Source organism: Amphibalanus amphitrite, unplaced genomic scaffold, assembly GCF_019059575.1.
Source record: "Amphibalanus amphitrite isolate SeventyFive unplaced genomic scaffold, NRLGWU_Aamphi_draft 001313F_arrow, whole genome shotgun sequence".
NCBI classification, from domain to species: Eukaryota; Metazoa; Arthropoda; class Thecostraca; order Balanomorpha; family Balanidae; genus Amphibalanus; species Amphibalanus amphitrite.
Window position 1 is genome coordinate 13,504 of NW_024882806.1, and position 21,674 is coordinate 35,177.

The 21,674-nt window shown below is 49.0% G+C and overlaps 1 protein-coding gene across 1 annotated transcript in view; it reads right to left on the minus strand.

Annotated features, from left to right (window-relative positions):
- Positions 1-481: 481 nt before the first annotated feature.
- The window catches only part of LOC122372084 (dipeptidase 2-like), a 156,894-nt gene continuing 135,701 nt past the window's right edge, over positions 482-21,674 (minus strand). The window contains exon 6 of the mRNA XM_043348959.1: positions 482-650. Within this exon, the coding sequence (XP_043204894.1) occupies positions 497-650 (154 nt within the window). The 3' untranslated portion in view covers positions 482-496. The remainder of the gene's footprint in view (positions 651-21,674) is intronic.

Below are 21,674 nucleotides of genomic sequence, written 5' to 3' on the forward strand. Positions count from 1 at the left end.
CTCCCACGGGAGGAGAGGAACACCTTCAGCCGGGCTGTTAGTGCTCTCCGCCACTTGTTCATCAAACCTTGCGCGCTGGATGCTCATAGTCAGCTTCACCAGTTAACCCGCGCCCGGCTGGGGGTCCTGGATTTCCACGCCCTGCTGGGGGGGGGGGGGTGTCTGAACACCCCCCTTCTAACTCGGCTCCTGGGCCACGTAGCGATACGCGGAAGGCGGCGTTCGAAAGAGCGCCAAAAATAATTGACGAAATCACTTCGGTCAATTTTTTGGTCAGGTCAAAGGTCAGGTCACCAGAGGTCATTGAAGGCAAAATTTTGCCGATTTCCAGGTCGAATGTCGACAATTTCCAAGAAGGCAACGCTCAGCCGCTGTTACTGCTACTATCAACTATCGTGGTTCAACTATCGTGGAACCCGCTGTTACTGACTCACTTATCGGATTCCTTGTCCTCTGGGCCACGATGATGGTAAAGTCTGCTACCCAATGTTGTATTTTAGCCGTCCCTCACCTGTTCCACCTGTCTGAATGCTCTGATCAGGTTGAGGCCGGCTAGTTTCTGCAGGTCGAGCACAGACCAGGAGCTGTCGCGGAGCAGTTCGGCAAACAGAAACGGGTACCGCGAGACGTCCTCCAGACCGAGCGGGGTGCTGCCGGCAAGGCCACGTCCAACATCTCACCAGACAGACTGCCGCGGCCACGTCCAACATCTCACCAGACAGACTGCCACGGCCACGTCCAGCATCTCACCAGACAGACTGCCTCAGCCACGTCCAGCATCTCACCAGACAGACTGCCACGGCCACGTCCAGCATCTCACCAGACAGACTGCCACGGCCACGTCCAACATCTCACCAGACAGACTGCCACGGCCACGTCCAGCATCTCACCAGACAGACTGCCACGGCCACGTCCAGCATCTCACCAGACAGACTGCCACGGCCACGTCCAGCATCTCACCAGACAGACTGCCACGGCCACGTCCAACATCTCACCAGAAAGACTGCCACGGCCACGTCCAACATCTCACCAGACAGACTGCCACGGCAACGTCCAGCATCTCACCAGACAGACTGCCGCGGCCACGTCCAGCATCTCACCAGACAGACTGCCACGGCCACGTCCAACATCTCACCAGACAGACTGCCACGGCAACGTCCAGCATCTCACCAGACAGACTGCCGCGGCCACGTCCAGCATCTCACCAGACAGACTGCCACGGCCACGTCCAACATCTCACCAGACAGACTGCCACGGCCACGTCCAGCATCTCACCAGACAGACTGCCACGGCCACGTCCAACATCTCACCAGACAGACTGCCACGGCCACGTCCAGCATCTCACCAGACAGACTGCCGCGGCCACGTCCAGCATCTCACCAGACAGACTGCCGCGGCCACGTCCAGCATCTCACCAGACAGACTGCCGCGGCCACGTCCAGCATCTCACCAGACAGACTGCCGCGGCCACGTCCAACATCTCACCAGACAGACTGCCACGGCCACGTCCAACATCTCACCAGACAGACTGCCACGGCCACGTCCAACATCTCACCAGACAGACTGCCACGGCCACGTCCAGCATCTCACCAGACAGACTGCCACGGCCACGTCCAACATCTCACCAGACAGACTGCCACGGCCACGTCCAGCATCTCACCAGACAGACTGCCACGGCCACGTCCAGCATCTCACCAGACAGACTGCCACGGCCACGTCCAGCATCTCACCAGACAGACTGCCGCGGCCACGTCCAGCATCTCACCAGACAGACTGCCACGGCCACGTCCAGCATCTCACCAGCCAGACTGCCACGGCCACGTCCAGCATCTCACCAGACAGACTGCCACGGCCACGTCCAGCATCTCACCAGCCAGACTGCCACGGCCACGTCCAGCATCTCACCAGACAGACTGCCACGGCCACGTCCAACATCTCACCAGACAGACTGCCACGGCCACGTCCAGCATCTCACCAAACAGACTGCCACGGCCACGTCCAACATCTCACCAGACAGACTGCCACGGCCACGTCCAGCATCTCACCAAACAGACTGCCACAGCCACGTCCAGCATCTCACCAGACAGACTGCCACGGCCACGTCCAGCATCTCACCAGACAGACTGCCACGGCCACGTCCAACATCTCACCAGACAGACTGCCGCGGCCACGTCCAACATCTCACCAGACAGACTGCCACGGCCACGTCCAACATCTCACCAGACAGACTGCCACGGCCACGTCCAGCATCTCACCAGACAGACTGCCACGGCCACGTCCAACATCTCACCAGACAGACTGCCACGGCCACGTCCAACATCTCACCAGACAGACTGCCACGGCCACGTCCAGCATCTCACCAGACAGACTGCCACGGCCACGTCCAGCATCTCACCAGACAGACTGCCGCGGCCACGTCCAGCATCTCACCAGACAGACTGCCACGGCCACGTCCAACATCTCACCAGACAGACTGCCACGGCCACGTCCAGCATCTCACCAGACAGACTGCCACGGCCACGTCCAACATCTCACCAGACAGACTGCCACGGCCACGTCCAGCATCTCACCAGCCAGACTGCCACGGCCACGTCCAGCATCTCACCAGACAGACTGCCGCGGCCACGTCCAGCATCTCACCAGACAGACTGCCACGGCCACGTCCAGCATCTCACCAGACAGACTGCCACGGCCACGTCCAGCATCTCACCAGACAGACTGCCACGGCCACGTCCAGCATCTCACCAGACAGACTGCCACGGCCACGTCCAGCATCTCACCAGACAGACTGCCACGGCCACGTCCAGCATCTCACCAGACAGACTGCCGCGGCCACGTCCAGCATCTCACCAGACAGACTGCCACGGCCACGTCCAGCATCTCACCAGACAGACTGCCGCGGCCACGTCCAGCATCTCACCAGACAGACTGCCACGGCCACGTCCAGCATCTCACCAGACAGACTGCCACGGCCACGTCCAACATCTCACCAGACAGACTGCCACGGCCACGTCCAGCATCTCACCAGCCAGACTGCCACGGCCACGTCCAGCATCTCACCAGACAGACTGCCGCGGCCACGTCCAGCATCTCACCAGACAGACTGCCACGGCCACGTCCAGCATCTCACCAGACAGACTGCCGCGGCCACGTCCAACATCTCACCAGACAGACTGCCACGGCCACGTCCAGCATCTCACCAGACAGACTGCCACGGCCACGTCCAGCATCTCACCAGACAGACTGCCACGGCCACGTCCAGCATCTCACCAGACAGACTGCCACGGCCACGTCCAGCATCTCACCAGACAGACTGCCACGGCCACGTCCAGCATCTCACCAGACAGACTGCCACGGCCACGTCCAGCATCTCACCAGACAGACTGCCACGGCCACGTCCAGCATCTCACCAGACAGACTGCCACGGCCACGTCCAGCATCTCACCAGACAGACTGCCACGGCCACGTCCAGCATCTCACCAGACAGACTGCCACGGCCACGTCCAGCATCTCACCAGACAGACTGTCACGGCCACGTCCAACATCTCACCAGACAGACTGCCACGGCCACGTCCAGCATCTCACCAGACAGACTGCCACGGCCACGTCCAGCATCTCACCAGACAGACTGCCACGGCCACGTCCAGCATCTCACCAGACAGACTGCCACGGCCACGTCCAACATCTCACCAGACAGACTGCCGCGGCCACGTCCAACATCTCACCAGACAGACTGCCACGGCCACGTCCAACATCTCACCAGACAGACTGCCACGGCCACGTCCAGCATCTCACCAGACAGACTGCCGCGGCCACGTCCAGCATCTCACCAGACAGACTGCCACGGCCACGTCCAGCATCTCACCAGACAGACTGCCGCGGCCACGTCCAACATCTCACCAGACAGACTGCCGCGGCCACGTCCAGCATCTCACCAGACAGACTGCCGCGGCCACGTCCAGCATCTCACCAGACAGACTGCCGCGGCCACGTCCAACATCTCACCAGACAGACTGCCACGGCCACGTCCAACATCTCACCAGACAGACTGCCGCGGCCACGTCCAGCATCTCACCAGACAGACTGCCGCGGCCACGTCCAGCATCTCACCAGACAGACTGCCGCGGCCACGTCCAACATCTCACCAGACAGACTGCCACGGCCACGTCCAACATCTCACCAGACAGACTGCCACGGCCACGTCCAGCATCTCACCAGACAGACTGCCACGGCCACGTCCAGCATCTCACCAGACAGACTGCCACGGCCACGTCCAGCATCTCACCAGACAGACTGCCGCGGCCACGTCCAGCATCTCACCAGACAGACTGCCACGGCCACGTCCAGCATCTCACCAGACAGACTGCCACGGCCACGTCCAACATCTCACCAGACAGACTGCCACGGCCACGTCCAGCATCTCACCAGCCAGACTGCCACGGCCACGTCCAGCATCTCACCAGACAGACTGCCGCGGCCACGTCCAGCATCTCACCAGACAGACTGCCACGGCCACGTCCAGCATCTCACCAGACAGACTGCCGCGGCCACGTCCAACATCTCACCAGACAGACTGCCACGGCCACGTCCAGCATCTCACCAGACAGACTGCCACGGCCACGTCCAGCATCTCACCAGACAGACTGCCACGGCCACGTCCAGCATCTCACCAGACAGACTGCCACGGCCACGTCCAGCATCTCACCAGACAGACTGCCGCGGCCACGTCCAGCATCTCACCAGACAGACTGCCGCGGCCACGTCCAGCATCTCACCAGACAGACTGCCGCGGCCACGTCCAGCATCTCACCAGACAGACTGCCGCGGCCACGTCCAGCATCTCACCAGACAGACTGCCGCGGCCACGTCCAACATCTCACCAGACAGACTGCCACGGCCACGTCCAACATCTCACCAGACAGACTGCCACGGCCACGTCCAGCATCTCACCAGACAGACTGCCACGGCCACGTCCAACATCTCACCAGACAGACTGCCGCGGCCACGTCCAACATCTCACCAGACAGACTGCCGCGGCCACGTCCAGCATCTCACCAGACAGACTGCCACGGCCACGTCCAGCATCTCACCAGCCAGATGACGGTCGCGGGTATACTGATAGCTTTTCAAATCCGAGCCCCAGTGAAAGGACAACACCCAGTTAGCACCCATTTCGTGGGTGAAGGGGCGTCGACACGGATTTTCGATAGGGGGGGGACGGATCGCCGGACTAAAAAAAGTATTGCTACCTCACTTCTTCAGGCTGATGCATCATCTGTCTTATGATGATGGGCCAAATTCCTTCACATTGCAGTACCACAGTACAGGTACACGTCTGAAGTCAGATTCATTTTGACATGGTTATGGCCAAATCATCTCGTCCTGTAGCAGTCGGTGTAATTGTTGGCGTATGCCACCAATCCACCAATGGGGTAATGCATACATAGGGGAGAGTGGGGTAATTTGGCCGGTGGTGTAAATTGGCCGCCCCCACCTGTACGAAAGCTGATAAAAGTGAATGAAATAACTTTAGTCTCTATTCATTTGTCATCGGCAGAACTAACTCGAGAACAAATGTCAAAACTTTCCCCCTCTTAGTTTTATTCAAAATTAATAAAAGGTGAATTACGTTAGAAAATAATAACTTTTACTTCCGTTTAATAATTTGTATAACATGTAGTATTTGGGCTGTAAACGAATTAAAACATTATAGCGCTATTTTTGAGGGTGTTCAGCGGTTCCAAGAGCAATTTCATCTAGTTCTGTACAGCCATGACGACTTTATAGACAAAATTTTTCAGAATGGCAATGTGGGGTAATTTGGCCGGGACTAGCGGGGCAACTTGGCCGGTGCGCTCAGAGTCACTATGCTGGGACGGCCGAGATGTCATGGTCAATTATACCATAAAGGACATAATCCATGACCAACTTTGACTACCTTGATGCCATATTTCCTATTGGACAGCTGTAAGGGCATGTGACGTCATCAAAGGTTACCTAACGCTTTTTTGCTAATAAATACTTACCGAAAAAAGATACAGCCGCGCAAATGGTCTCATTGTGTTCAGCTTGTCAAGGCGCATCGAATGATATACATGATGACCTTGAACTCACGTAACCTTGAGATCAAGCGACCTGAGGTAACGTGACCTGAAGCCAACCTTGACCTTGACCTTGACCTTGACCTCTCGAGGTTAACACATACATGTTTCGATGCGGAATGACGAGAGAATTACGATGGTGTTTTTAGTTTTGCCTAACTTGATTCCTTCAAAAGTTATTCGTAAAAAACTGTAATCGCATCTAGAGCCGCTAATTTTTACTATTTTCGACCCCTGTGACGGCTGAGTCAACCTCCAAAATGCTTCAAATGCGTCGTAGGACACGCATTATTGCTGAATGTGAAGCTGACTCGCTTATAACAAAAAATCATGGCCTCAAACTAACACCGGCCAAATTGCCCCACACCCCCGGCCAAATAACCCTGCTAGTGGGGCAATTTGGCCGCTTTGCAGACCTTTGTAATGCGCCATAATTTCAATATAAGTAGTTACTCAATCATTTCAAGTTTACTGTCCAAGAAAGTAAAATGAATGCCACACCTGTCAGCATTGAGAAAATGCAGAAATGTGTTGTCGATTTTTAGTTACATCGTTTTCTAAAAAAAGCGGCCAAATTACCCCACTCTCCCCTACCTGCGTGGGAGTGGCTTTATTAGTCACAAATCAATTTTTCTCTTTGACTTGAGTATGTATCAGCGGCGCGAAGCGCTGCCAGAATGGGAATAATCACTTGGCAAAACGGCTCCAAAACACATCGATTTTGCAGCCCGTGTAACAAGTTTGTTACCAGAACACTTAACCCGCGAGTTGCTGGGGGAGGGGGGCATTAAACGCCCCCACTTTTTTCGCCGGGCCATAGCATAAAAACGTCGCGCCGCAGGCACGCCAAATTTTGGGTACCTGTAGGGAATTGATGGAAGTTTATTGTGACAAAGTTTCAAAAAAATCGGTCGGAAATTTTTTTGAGATATCGAGGTTTTAGTGACGTCATGATTTCTGAGTTTTCGACCAAAAACGGCATATGTTAAAAAAATCATATAAAATCACAGAATAGACATACAGACATGCCGTAAACGCCATTAGACTGCCAATGCCATGAACAATCAAATGGCTATCTTCGATTATTGATTTTCGATCTGCATTTTCCAAAATCTTGAACTGAATCTTGGCAATTTCTCGTGACTACTTCACGACCATGATACATGCATTTCTTAACCCTCGCCCTGGCAGGGGGGGGGGGGTCAATGCGACCCCCCTAAGGTTTTTCAAAGATAGCGTAAAAACGGCGGCGCAAATTTGGCACAGCCTATGGGGCAACCTTTTTACATATGACCTGAAAATTTCAGGTCCGGGTGACCTTGGGTCAGGTCACGAGGTCAGAAAAACCGGTACAAGGTCATGGTCAAATTTCAATTTTCTTTTTGCACCTGTCCAACTCACAGTTTTGGACTGATTTCCTTCAAACTTTCAGGATGTGCTAAGTTCACCGAGTTGTATAACATATAGTTCGTTTTTTTTTTAGGTCACTGACCTGAGGTCAGTTAGAGCCTAGAGGTCATTACGTCGTAATGTTAAGCCTATGGGAAAATACTAAATTCGGAAAATACTGGAGATATCCGCTTCGTTCTATCACTTTTGTGCTTTGAAACCACAGTACTTAACAGCAGGTCACTTGGTGCTTCTTTGTTTGGTGTACTTATCCATGGGTCAGGTCAAATGAGGTCAACTGAGGTCAAATGACGTTTTTGCCAACAACTTGGCACATAATGACGCTAGAGCTTAAAAAATGGTGTCATTGTGTTCCTTGTGATCAGCCGAATCGAACGATATGCGATATGATGCAATTTGGTTAACTTGAACTTAATTAATTAATTAAAGTTTACTTAAAATTTAAGAAAAACTTTAAGTACACTTAAGCAGGCTAAAAAGTATACCATTCGACGCGCCTTGACGTGCTGGGTTCACTGGTGCTTTTCTTTCTGCTCTATCTTGATTAGATCAAAAGTTATAAGCGAAAAACTTTTGACCTGTTTTTAGCGAAATTTTTACATTTATACCCCCCAAAACCCCCCTAAATATTGACCTAAAGCAACCAAATTTGCACAGGGGCGAGAACTTCAGGGGGCCCACCTACCTTCCAAATTTGGTGTTTCTAGATGCCATAGGAGCCAATCGCGAGGGGGGTCGCATCGACCCCCCCCCCTGCCAGGCCGTGTTATGAAAAATGCCCTGCCGGGGCGAGGGTTAAATTGAATTTTTGAGCCAAACACTTACACATATGACAAAATGAATGTCACCATCGTGTTCTACGCCCCAAATTACCCATAAAACATGTGTCACAGGCTGCGAATATCAGTTTTGATTTTCGGGGACATGTGCCTACCCGGTTGACCTGACCTTGACCCTGACCTATGCTTGACTGACCCCTACATGAAGCTGACACTCTTGTAGGCCTTATATGATGGATTGTGCACCGTTTTGACAGAGTTGATGACGAGAGACGCCCATTGCGAAGTCCTGAAGTCCATGCTACTGAAAGCCCGATTTCAGGTGTTTGACCTGACCTTGACCCGACCTGTGACCTCAAAATTCAACTTTAAAGTACTCATCTGACGTGTCTCGTCGCGTTCTTTCGTTTGCCGCCTCGTGCGTTTCGCTGCGCCTATTGGTTCTCGAGTTATCGGCTGAGGGCGTTTAACGCCCCCCCCCCCCCCCCCAGCAAACGGTGGGTGGCGAAATACCCCAGCAACTGCCGGGTTAAGGACTGGTCACTTGTTCAAGTAGCCCTGCCTCTAAAAAACTTGTGGTCCTTTATCGGTATAGCTTATTTCCTATATGTCGGAAAATTCGGAGTCAATCGGAATGGACAGTTCTGGCCAGAGACGGAGGACTGCGGGGTCGGAGCCGCAGTCGATCGGAATGGACAGTTCTGGCCAGAGACGGAGCTGAAACCACTGAAGTCGTTCGGACTTCTACTCCTAAGTTGGAGTTGGCATTCTCTGGCTTGAATTCATGCTCTTAAATGGTTAATCGAAATATGGGAAGCCCGTTTTCGGCTAGTATACGGTACATGTGGATGACGAACTAATTCTCATTTTTCCCAGGACGGGTGGGATACTGTGCTGAAGGTTCTGTTGGCCGTGGTGACTGCTGGACGGTGGTGGTATGGGCGTCAGACCAATATATTCTACAGGGTGTCCCAAAAGTTTCTTAACACCCATTTTTTCACATTATTGGCCATTACTACCACTTTGAGAATAGTGAGAAGCATGATACTGCTATTGACATGATGCGTAGTATGTCTCAAATCAGAGGGAACCTTTTTACCGCCCCAGGCTATCGCAGAGACGACCCAGGGTGGTCAATCCCACACCCAATTTTTAACCCGCGCCCCATAGGGCTATCGGCGGACCCTACCACCCGTAGAGGGGGGAGGGGGGGGGGGCGTTTCGCCCCCTAAGATCTCGGAAATTTACCGGCCGGTTTTCAAAATTCAAACGGCGTTCGATAGCCACATCCGGAAACTACCTTGTGACCAAATTTCATTGACCTAGGTCAAACAGATGACGTCACAGGTCAGGTCAAAGGTCGGATTTTCACCGTTCACAGGCATTTCAAGAAATGTGTTGTGAAATCGAGTAAATTGGTAATTTATTAAAAACTATCGATGGTACTTTGTTTGTCAAACACATTCTTTGCTATCTGAGGTCACTGATACCAGGTCAGGTCACAGCGAGGTCAGCTCACTTTCACAATATGAAAGTGCCGTGTGATACATGTTTTGTGGTCCATTTTACATCACAAATGCGATTATGTGGGTTAGGCAGCCTTTGGGGCCAGCCTAAGTCACGTTTTGGTGAAGGTCAGGTCAAGGTCAGGTCAAATTAGGTCAAATTTTAAAGTTGATATATTTGCATAAAATGGGTATTGATTCGATGCAGCTCGTCACGGGACGTCTAATGGTGGTCTTTGTTTTCCTCTACGAGGTCTAGAATAGCCAAAAATTGAGTTTGAAAATTTGACGTCATCATTTTTGAACAGTTTTTTTTTCGCTATAACTTGGCCAAAAATCGAAGTATCGATCTGAAATTTGGTATGTAGATACAAGACGGTAGGTACTATCACATTTTTCTGTTTTTTTTTTTCGAAACTCAAAAACGTTTTTGATTTTTTGGCTAATTAATAAAAAAAAATGCTTTTTTGCTTTTTGGGAGTCAAAACTCACAATTTGCAAAAATCCGAGATAACAGTTTTGTAGTCCTGTCAATTTTACACCTTTTATGTCTTCATCATTTTTTTTCTGTATCTTCAAAGCTGTAGGCCGGACAGGTCTTCTCGCGAAGGTCTTTTTCGGTCGAAAATGACAGAGCATGACGTCATTCTGACGTCATTTGTGGCCAACCTATCATAGCCTCTGGAAAAAAATTGGTCACACTGTGTAAAATTGATGCGCGGAGGGGTCCTGAAAGTTTGGTGGCGATATCTCCAGCCGTTTAGGAGATATCGACGGAAAAGGATAGGGGGGGGGGCGTTTCGGCCCCCCTACGGGGCGCGGGTTAATAGTAAGCATAAATGTGCCGAGGAACGTCACAACAGGATAAGTACAAGATTACTTTACTTATAAGGTTAGTTCACTAAAGAATTTTTGCCGCCCAGGTGACGTCACAAAATATGGTAGCGATTTGGTAGCCCTTGGCAAATACATAAATGACTTGCGTGAGACATTTATAATGCAAGGTATCATATAGGGTATTGTTTGTGGATTTTGCCTTAAAATAGGTAGTGATAATGGGCAAATTTGCGATTTTAGATCGGACTATTAAGGATTCAGACGACTCTAGCTTTATTTCTCAGATCGCTTATAATATCGCCAGGTTTTCTGTCATAATTTTCCTTTATAGTGTCTGTTCATCAGAGGTTGGTTGGTTTGTATCGCACAATGAAATTGAAATGCTGATGAGTGATTACATTTTTATTCAGCTATGAATGTTTTTAAATTTTGGGTTGAGCATGGCCATCAGATATGCAATAATCAGCCCTCATAACAATGCTGATGCTGCATTGGCTATATTGACAAAGTGATGGTCTGAGCGATGTACACCAATTGCCTTTAACAGTTTTTTGACATGTTTCAAATTGTAAAATCTAGTAAAATCATGCATTAGAAAAAATGTGGTAGTCGTTAAGCAAGCCCCACACTTGTTTTTCCAACCAGGGAGAGGCGCTCTATCCAGAGATGCCTGCTAATCTAATCAAGTCAAACCAAACCAAACCTAGCCAAACCTGGCCTAACCTTACCTACAACCTACAATCTTAAACCTGCAACCTAAAACCTACCACCTTAACCTACCCACCACACTAAATCCGCACTGCACCAAGCCATTAGCCAAATCCGCTCCGTACCATGGCAAATCCGCACCAGCCGAATAAGCCTGCACCAACAAGATCTCGTCGAAGTTACCATATTTGCAGATTGGCTACTCCAGTACACATTCATTATTCATGGTTTCCATATGTCGTTCAATATATCTGTTGTATCGTCGGCTTCGGCTTCCCTTTCCGTACAATCAATCTCCGCTTCCACTTGCTTTATTCCCAATCCAGCACGTGGCACACTCATCCAAGGTTCGGCCTTCACTTTTCCACACTACCCACAATGCATCACCGGACACTACCCATAATGCATCACCGGACACTGCCCATAATGCATCACCGGACACAACAAAGTTCCCCCTCTCATAACGTAACGAGTACATAAACAATGCTTCAGTCATGCATAACATAATCACGAAAATGTGCCGGCGGGCGGCGTTCGTCAGCAGACCTAAGCCTGCGACCTGGGGCCTGCGACACTGACACCTGAGGATCGGTCCGACGCGGAGAGCTGCGTGGCGGCTGTGGCTCCGCAGCCGGGGCCTCCGACTGACGCTCCGACACAGCTCGTTCAGGTTCCGGCGCAGGTAGTGACGGCTCGAGTGGCGGGACAGCGATGTCCAGCGGTTCAGCAGCTCGACAGAGGCGTGACGCGTTCCACACCTTCCCATCAGACAGCAGGAATGTCCACTTCCCACGCTGTTTCAGCACCTGCAGTGGACCGTGCCAGCCACCGACTCGACGAGCTCTCACCCAATCGCCGACAGTGATCCGTGCTGGACGACTACGACGACGTCCATCTGTGTAGATCTTCATTTTCTCCTGGGCCCTTTGGACCCTTGTACGTACGTCCGAGTCCTCTACTGCTGTATGTCTTGGCGGCAGTGCATTCAGCTTGGTGACCATCAGTCTTCCGTGAAGCAACTGCGACGGAGACACTCTAGTCGCCGTGTGTGGCGTAGCTCTGTACTGTAGCAGGAATTCTGTGACAGCTTCCTTCCACGGCTTGTTCACCAACTTCGCTGACCGCAGAGTGCTTTTCAGCACTTGATTAAACCTCTCAACTTCTCCGTTGGCCTGAGGATGATAGTTGGAGCTTCGCAGGTGTCGAATCCCCTTGTTTTTCAAGTAGTCCTCGAACTCAGCGGATACAAACTGGGTGCCGTTATCCGTGACGAGCTCCCGGACGTACCCTTCCCTGGCGAATACCGAGTTCAGGAAGGAGATGACTCCTGCGGAGGTGATATCTTCTGTGAATCCCACCTCCGGCCACTTGCTATGATAGTCCATTAGCACAATGGCGTAGCGACACTGACGCGGGCCTGACAGTGGTCCTACAATGTCTACTCCAGCTTTATACCATGGGCCTGGAGGGAACTCGATCGGCTGAAGCGGGGTAGGAGTGCACTTCAGCGTCTTCTCGTTCTCTTGGCAGACAGGACACTGTCGAACCGCTTCTTCGACTTGCGCGTCCAGACCAGGCCACCAGTAGGTCTGCCGGATGAGTCGCTTCGAACGCACCATGCCCTGATGCTGCTCATGAGCGCCAATCAGCCTCGCCAATGCTCAGCCTCAATCAGTAGCCTCTCCCTCAGTCGTGGCATCCGAGTCTTCTCGATGATCTGATCACGCACCATTTCCTCCATCAGATCGCCAAACCTGCAACGACTGGCTAGACCTCTCAGCACATTAGCATACTCTTCTGTTGTCTCAGTAGGCAGCTGACAACGTTGTCGAAACTTGTAACGTTCTGACACAACGTTTACTTTTGGAGTGAAATGAGCCTCCAGAGCCACCATGGCCGACTTGTAATTGTCACCAGTATCTTTGAGATTTTGAAAGACATTTTGACCTTCACATCCCAGGCAGTGTAGTAGTACAGCCCGTTTACGTATATCAGGCAAATCATCAGCCCCTGAAGCCAGTAAATACACTTCAAAAGCTTTGCGCCATTGCTCCCACGGCAAAACTGGCGCACCAGGTGTAGGCAAGAAAGCGGGGGGCGCCGATAGGGAACGAAAATCCGCCATGCTTCCGTTAATGAAATACTCCCTCGTCGCCAAATGTTGTATCGTCGGCTTCGGCTTCCCTTTCCGTACAATCAATCTCCGCTTCCACTTGCTTTATTCCCAATCCAGCACGTGGCACACTCATCCAAGGTTCGGCCTTCACTTTTCCACACTACCCACAATGCATCACCGGACACTACCCATAATGCATCACCGGACACTGCCCATAATGCATCACCGGACACAACAATATCTTTTGCTGGATTATATGAAATTGAAATAGCTGTGCAAAATGTGCCAGGCCATGTTTCTAAGTGACTTCAATGATTTAGAAGTTAGAACTTCATCACTCACTGGTCTTCTTATGTAAGGAACTGTGGGCGGTGGGCACAGTCTAACGTAGCTAATGAACCTGCAGTTCAGCTTCAGCCTTACATAAAGGTTTCCTGAGTGTGCAATATGCATTCAAAAATAGATGTGTTTGGAGTGGACGAAGAAGGTGATGGTTCTTTGTGCTGAAAATGTTTAGTGTTGTATTCATATTTCAGCATAGTTCTTCAACTCAATTACTTGACCCGTCCCGGTCACCCATTTTCTCAAGAGCACTGCTCAACAAAATGAAAACGATTTTTATGGGTGCTATTAAAGTACGAACATTAAATATCATCAGCTCACCAATATTCTTCTGAATCATGTTTTTTTTTTTTGTATCTCTAAATGATTTCCATTTCATAAAAGAACATACTCCACCCTTGTAACATTTATTGTACATGCCACCTTGGAAATACATTCATCATGATTCATGTCACTGTAGCACTTGTGCTTGCTCATTTGCACCTTGCGGCAGCACTGACAGTTGCTCACAATGTTCTATGTTAAGGTATTAACCACAAATTATAATGGTAGACAATACTCTACTCAATTAACTAGGTACTTATTGGATGAGAGAAATGTAAAAAATGGACCAGTCAACCAGGTCCCTTGCTTTGGTGATCTGTTGATTGTTCTCGTATCAAGTGAAATTCAACATTTTATGATTTTACACATTATTAATATTCACTAGAAATAAATATTTGTGCTAAAAAGACCAATACTGGCATGTTTTCTTCTCTTGAAAGGCATAACACAGCCTTTTTCACACTTCAGCCCATTATCTTGTATTCAAAGTGGCTCAGATACGAGTCTTCAGTTCCTTTGGTAGTGCAGTATGAGGCATACCAAGTTCCAGTGATATTTTTGAACCATACTATAGATCACTCGCCAAAACAATACACCTCATAGAAGTCTTGCTATTGTTAAGTGAATGTTTGCCATTCGATTTGGCCAAAATCATAATAAATTTGCATATTATTGATAGAAAATGGCGTTAGTATCTAACTTTTGCAAAAGCGGCGCAAGACGCATTTGGTAGCTCTATTTTTTTCCTTCACGAGAAAAAACTTCATCGAAATTTGCAGGCCTCATCTAAAAGGCAAAATTAATGCTTGGTTCATTCGAATTCGACCTATTGAGGCCCGGTTTTGGAAAAATCAAGCCTTACTGAGTCAAATGGTATGCTCTTTATAATATTTTAGCCCTCAACTTAGGCGTCAGCCCAGCTCAAAACTCTGCCTCATTTGTATGGATCGTTATGGGGTGAAGGGATTTTTGCCGCCCACGTGACGTCACGGTAAAGGAATTCTGAGGCTCGTGAACGGGGGCTGGGATAAGTATGCCGATTACGTGGAATTAGGTCAATTGAAGGTGGTAAAAGACAGAGGTTAGTTGCAAAGCCGTTTGGTGTACCCCGAACTAGGGTTGTTATTGGTGGGAACGAGATTCTTGGACAATTAAACCTGAAAAGAAAATGGTGGTCCGGCCGGCCATCGTTGTGAATAACGTGAAAATCGCTTGTTCGGAGGTTATGGGCAAGCGGGGACACAGTGTGCAAAAATTTACAATGCGATTATCAGGGAAGCGATCACAAGTATCAAAGCTATTAACATACTGTTTTTTTATTGTATTTATTGATTTTGAAACCGCACATCCTATGGCTCAATCAACCAGAAATAACAGAAAATCAGCAGTATTTGCAGATTGCAGGCTTTGCAAAATAGGTAAAAGTAGACTTTTTATAAATAGAAATGAGTTATTTGGAATGATGAATCAGTACTCAAATACCAGCATTCACCACACTGGCAAATCCAATGGTAGTGAGGCCAAATAATGCGCCCCCTGCGTGCGCTCTGTCGTTTTACTAGTTTTCCGCGGAAATAGTGCCAGTGTGCTTTCAAGCATCAGCGATGTCGAACAGTGCTAGCTTCGGCAATGCGTAAAATTCACTATTTAACATTCAGAAGAGGGGTCAGGGGTACCTTTTTTGGATACTTTGGTCACGATCGAGAAACGTGGGGAATATGCTACGGTAGAAACGGAACTGCACATAAAACCTTCTAATTCTGGTGTCATACTGCATTATCATTCTGCACATCCTACGATGACAACACATAACGTGGCCAGGAGTCAATTTATTCGTGCGCTACGGAACTCCTCTAGCGCAGGGAAGGAGGAAAAAAGCATAGGCAAAATTTGGGCTTTGCTGGTGGAAAATGGCTATCCAACACACATCCTGTCCATGCTACACGAGAGGCACGGCAAAAGGGAAGCAGGTCCGTCGACGCGAAGAGGGAAAGAAAGGACTTGGATGGGTATTTATGTTTACCTACGTCGATGAGCAGCTCTTGTGTAAAATCAAAAGTAAGGTAAAACGGTCAGGTTTGAATGTCAAGCTAGTTAGCTTGGAAAAAGAAATGTAAACTAAAAAACATGATGGTCAGAACATCACTTCGCAAGCCTAAATGTCCGGCGGTCACCGATGCCACGCATGAGGTGACCTTGACACCCACCCTAATGCATGGGAGCAACATCAAATCACATGTTTCAACGTTTGAAACCACGAAAAGCTTGCAAACGCGCGGCTAATGCGAGCCGACATACGCGGAATCGCGATTCCGGCCAAACATGGTCTCGGAAAAGAGGTCACAGGTCAAAGATCATTTGGGTCAGGGTCATGAAATTTTCAGGGTAGGTGTAAAATTGATCAATGTGAAAGTACTAAAAGTTTCGTCGCGATCGGCCGCTTTTTACGCGAGTTATTCGCGAAAAACCATGGGGGGTCCATCCGACCCCCACACATGGGAGGGCTAACCCAAAAATAACCCGGAGTTCTATACCCTTGGGTTAATCATGATAACGACGGTAACGACTCGTTTGTATCGCCCTGAAAATAAATGAGCCCAAAGCGCCAATACTGTCTCTGCTTAATGTTCACAAGCAGCAGTCTGGTTTTTGTTAGCAAATTCCTGCGCTCTGATTGGCCGCCATCGGATGTCGCCAAGTACGTCATCGGAGTTTCTTCAGTAAGCAAAACCGTGACCAATGGCGTTCCATTAGGTGTCACATCCCTGGTACTTAAAAATGAGTGTATAATACATTCGAAACGCGTCGAACTTAAACGCATATTTTTACATGAACTTTACCGATCTTATACATCGTATTGACGAAAATAGCAAGAAAATAGTCAATAATATAATAAAAAAACAAAGCTTTCGAAATGTGAAAGCAGAGGTCAAAAAAACTTCCTACTCGCTTACATTGTAAGCGACAGAAGCTGACAGGCACCAGAGACATTTGGTGACGAAAATGGTGAACGCACTGCATCGCATTTGTTGACGGCGTTTCCGCACACTGCTAGCGAACAGACTAACCAGCCAATCCGCGGCGAGAATAGCCCTGAGCGAACCAATCGGATGCTGGTGACACGAGGGGACAACGCTGAGCTAACGCCCCAGCCGCCAGGGAGCCTTCACGGTGGGTTTTGTAGGCCCCAGGAGCCAACGCACCAAAGATTTTGAGCGGGCCTTTTCGGCGCACGTCTATGAGAGATATATCGTGATCATGAACACGTAGCAAAACAGGAGTGGACTCTCGCGAGTAGCGCTCAGTGCTTGTCCAATTTTCAAACAAGTTTGAATGGTTTCAAGAAAGGGACTGGCGCCGTGATGAAAGCTGAGTTGTTGTATTGTGATTGTGGTTATGATTTTTCTGTTTTAAGCAAGGCAGGACATAACACTGGAAGTAAGGAATCTTGGGTTGTCTAATTTTGCTGGTTTAGGTACTTGTAAGTTGGATATAACAACGCTAGCCCGGTGGGCATCAAAAGCAAGGCTGTATGGATTTGTTGCCTGATTTTGAAACACTTGCCAAAGTTGTCAATGAATAGATGTTTTTACTGTTAATATTGACACAATTTTTATTTTGATTCTAATTTGTTGAGCCCTAGAAGAGCACAAATTTCAATTTTCATGAGCTGGTAAAAGTAGGTATACCAGTCCAAGGACTCCGAAAAAATGTAGGTTGGTATGTAGGTTGTAAGCTGGGAAGTTGTAGGCTGGTAGGCTTTCTGCTTTGTGTTGGTATGTTGTAGGTAGGTTGTAGGTTAGTAGTTATGTGAGTTTGGTTCAGGCTTAATTGTTTTTCCTTCATTCCGACTTCTACTCTCTTACTCTTGCGTAAAGTGTTTAAGAAGTCTGAATGAAAGAAAAACATCATTACCTAACCTAATCTTACTTTCTACCCTACCACCTATTACCTACCAGCCTACAGCCTATCTACCTTCTACCTTATACCTGTACCTACAAGTTACAACTTCCTTTCTTAAACCTGCCAACCGACAAGCTCCTAAGCATACAACCCACCTACCTAGCACATACACCTATTTTATTTTGACTTATTGTATACTAGTACCAAAAATCTAATGATTAGAGTTTTGGTTTAACAATATTAGTGGCCTTGATGTGGAAAAGGAACCTTTTGCAACATGTTGCATAGGTAGGTATATTGTATTATAGTACATTTTTGCCACCGACGCATGCTAAAAAAGTTCAGTTAAATTTTTGTATAAAGGTGGCCTGCTGAAAGCCAGAAGCGCGAGAGACGGTTAATTTCAGTCGACGGCAAAACTCGGAAATGCCTATCAAAACCAATGCATAAAAACACGGCGGTTAATTTCATTATACGGCAGTTTTCTTCTCTTCAAAAGCTCCCTGTTGAACAATGCGTTCGATGACTGAAACCTCAATAAAAATCCGGTCATGGAAGCTTGTAGCTTGGAATAAAGTAAATTGCGAAACAGGTGGACAAGTGAATGTTGCAAGAACACAGCCTTAATATGATGACTTCGACTTAACTAATTTATTTCAAAGAGATGGATTAGCAGGTTACGCATAAATTTAGAAGGCAGATTTCGAGGCATATGTAGTTCTCAAGAGCCAGTGAAAAGAGCCATTGACGCTGACCCTTACAAAACGGGAAGAACAGCACTGCCAGGAGCCAGTGTTCGTAGTAAGATCGACGCTTGTTATCCTACCTTCATGGATATTGGATGTCAAAATATAAGAAAGAGGAGAGAACGCAACTACATTTTCCCACTAATGAAGACAAAACATGTTTCCGCAACGCCTACTCCTCACTCGCAATTACTTCATAGCATGAATGTCTAATAAAAGTAACAGACGCGTCTCGCATGTTTACCAGGAAATATCTGAGAAATCGGGGATGAATTTCAAGCAAAATACGACGTGGTAGGCAATGTACAAATTGTATAGGTATAGTGAGACCAAGTGGTAGATTAATTTCATTATTCGCCCATCGTGTGTTAAAGGCCATTGGCAATAATTTTTATTATACGCCCAAAGATTTACCCATTTGCTGCCCCCCCCCCCCCCATCTTCCGTGTCCCTCCTTAATGTCGAAGCCCAAAAGCGAACTCTTTCTCAGAGATGCGTTGGTGCTCGGTGCCAAAAATTTACTATAATAAATTTAATTGCCCGGTCCGAATACTATACCAACCATGATACGGTCGCTTTTCCTCAAGGGTGTTTTCATTGAATGTGCTCGCAGGCTCGCACATTCAATGCGAAAATTGCACTCATTTCATTCGTGCAATTTTCGAAAATAGCATCCTCACTCCGTTCGGACGCTATTTTCGATAAAATAATGCCCTCACTTCGTTCGGACATTATTTTAAAACACCCTTGGGAAAGCGACCGAATAATGTCTGGTATAGTGTTCGGACCCGGCAATTAAATATATATTATACATAGGCACCTATTATTTGTTATGTCATAACAGGTGTGAAATCCCACCATATAGAACACAAATTTAAATGTATTATGGAAAAATGTAAAATAGAATGTCAGCAATTCTTAAATGCATCTGCACAAGATTAGTTACACATGCATTCAGTGTCCCAAAGTTGAGTTTTGGCTGGGGTGTCAGAGGGGGATATTATCCACCAAAAAGGGGTAGAGGGTGGGAACTGCTGGTTAGATTAGATACAAAAAGAGTGAGAAAAGATCAATAGCATGTATTTTTATCCATGAGTATCTATGATCATAAACCACTCCAAGTATCCACACAACTCAGTCTACCACACCTGCCCACCTGTCCAAGTCCACCATACCTGAACTGCCTTTTGAGGTAACAAGGTGTTCTTGGCTGAGAGTGGTTAATTGATCTTAGAAATTGGTGGTGAGAGTGGCAAATGAATCTCAGTATTTCCCACCCAAATCAACAAATTTTGGGACAAATAATACATTATCCAGGTTTAGGGCCACACTAACATTGGCGACACTAACATTAACATTGGCCTGATGAATCCTAGAATTTTTCCAATTTTACCACCCTTGTGCAACACTTATCTGGCCTCTGGGGGCAGGGGACACAAAGGGGGTTGAAAAATTTTGTAGGTGACACAAAATAAGTTTGTTTGACCTCTGTGTGAAAGTGCTATTATTGCGGGAGCTGAACACACTCAGACTCGATGCTTTACTGTATTATCGGCAGAGGCCCAAACAAGAACCACAGAGCCAACCGCTCGTAACCACGGTCTCCCTGCCTCTCACGGGCCGCCGACCGCCCAGCCAGCGCCAGCCCTCGACCCCGCCCGAGGGCCACGCGGCAGGGGCGGCGCCGGGCGCGGCCAGCCGGGGAGGCGCCACGGGCGGCGCCAGGCATGCCACAACGGGCGGTCACAGCCGCCCGTAACACCCCTCCCCCCTCACGGAAACAATCATACATTGAACAATGCGACACTTACGACACGCTATTTACATTACAACTATATACACAATCGCAGCCTTCACCACCTCCACCACACTCATAGTCCCGCCTGGAACCTTTCAGGTGGTCGCGACACTCGGCCTGATCTGGTCACGTATGACATTGGCGGCAACATTCCCCTCTGAGCGACGCCCACATCACCAGATGGGCCAGCTCTCCCGAGTAAGTGCATTAGCGGCACCTCGAGCAGAACGCCATGCTCGTTACCACAGTCGCTCACGGGATCCACCCCCACGGCCTCACCACGTCCATTTGGACCACTCGGATCCTGAACTGGCCGCAAGTCGGTCCGACGAGGGATGAACTCCTTGAGGTCGTTGTGGTGCACGACGCGTGTCTTGCCGCGGACGTCCTGTATCCGGTAGGTAACTTCCTCCCCCGGTGTGCCTCTTCTCTCGACGATGGTCACCGGTCCTTTAAACGGCAGACCCAGCTTCGGTTTTCCTCCCACAGCGGCAGTGTGGTCTCGTACCCACACCTTCAAGCCCGTTGGGTACGCGGTAAAATTGAGTTTGCTGTCATGGCGAACCGCCATTCGAGCAGCTGATTGGGAGGAGGCTCTCCTCACCTGTGCGAAGACCCGCTTCATGTTCTTCAGCCGTTTGTTCAGGAAGGTTTCAGCTGGTATTGCGACTTCATCGGTTCCGTACATTACATCCAAAGGCAACCGAGGCTCAAAGCCATGGATCATGTAGAAAGGTGTGTGACCGGTGGTTTCGTGGAGGGAAGAATTGTAGGCCATGGCGTATGATCTGGTACTTTCGTCCCAGTCAAGGCCCTGGCTGTCGATGTATTTCGACACCATGTCTTTCAGGGTCCTCATGAAGCGCTCCACCATCCCGTCGCTCTCAGGATGATAAGGCGTTGTTCTAGTCTTGTGGATGCCGAGCCTCTGATACAGCTCACGCATCATCAGAGATTCGAATTGAGCGCCCTGATCTGTGTGAAGCCTCTCGGGAACACCAAGCTCCTGAACCCAGTGAAGGAGTGCCTCCATCACCGTTTCTGTCTTCTGATTCGGCATCGGGAAGATTCGTACGAACTTTGAGAAGTAATCCATGATCACGAG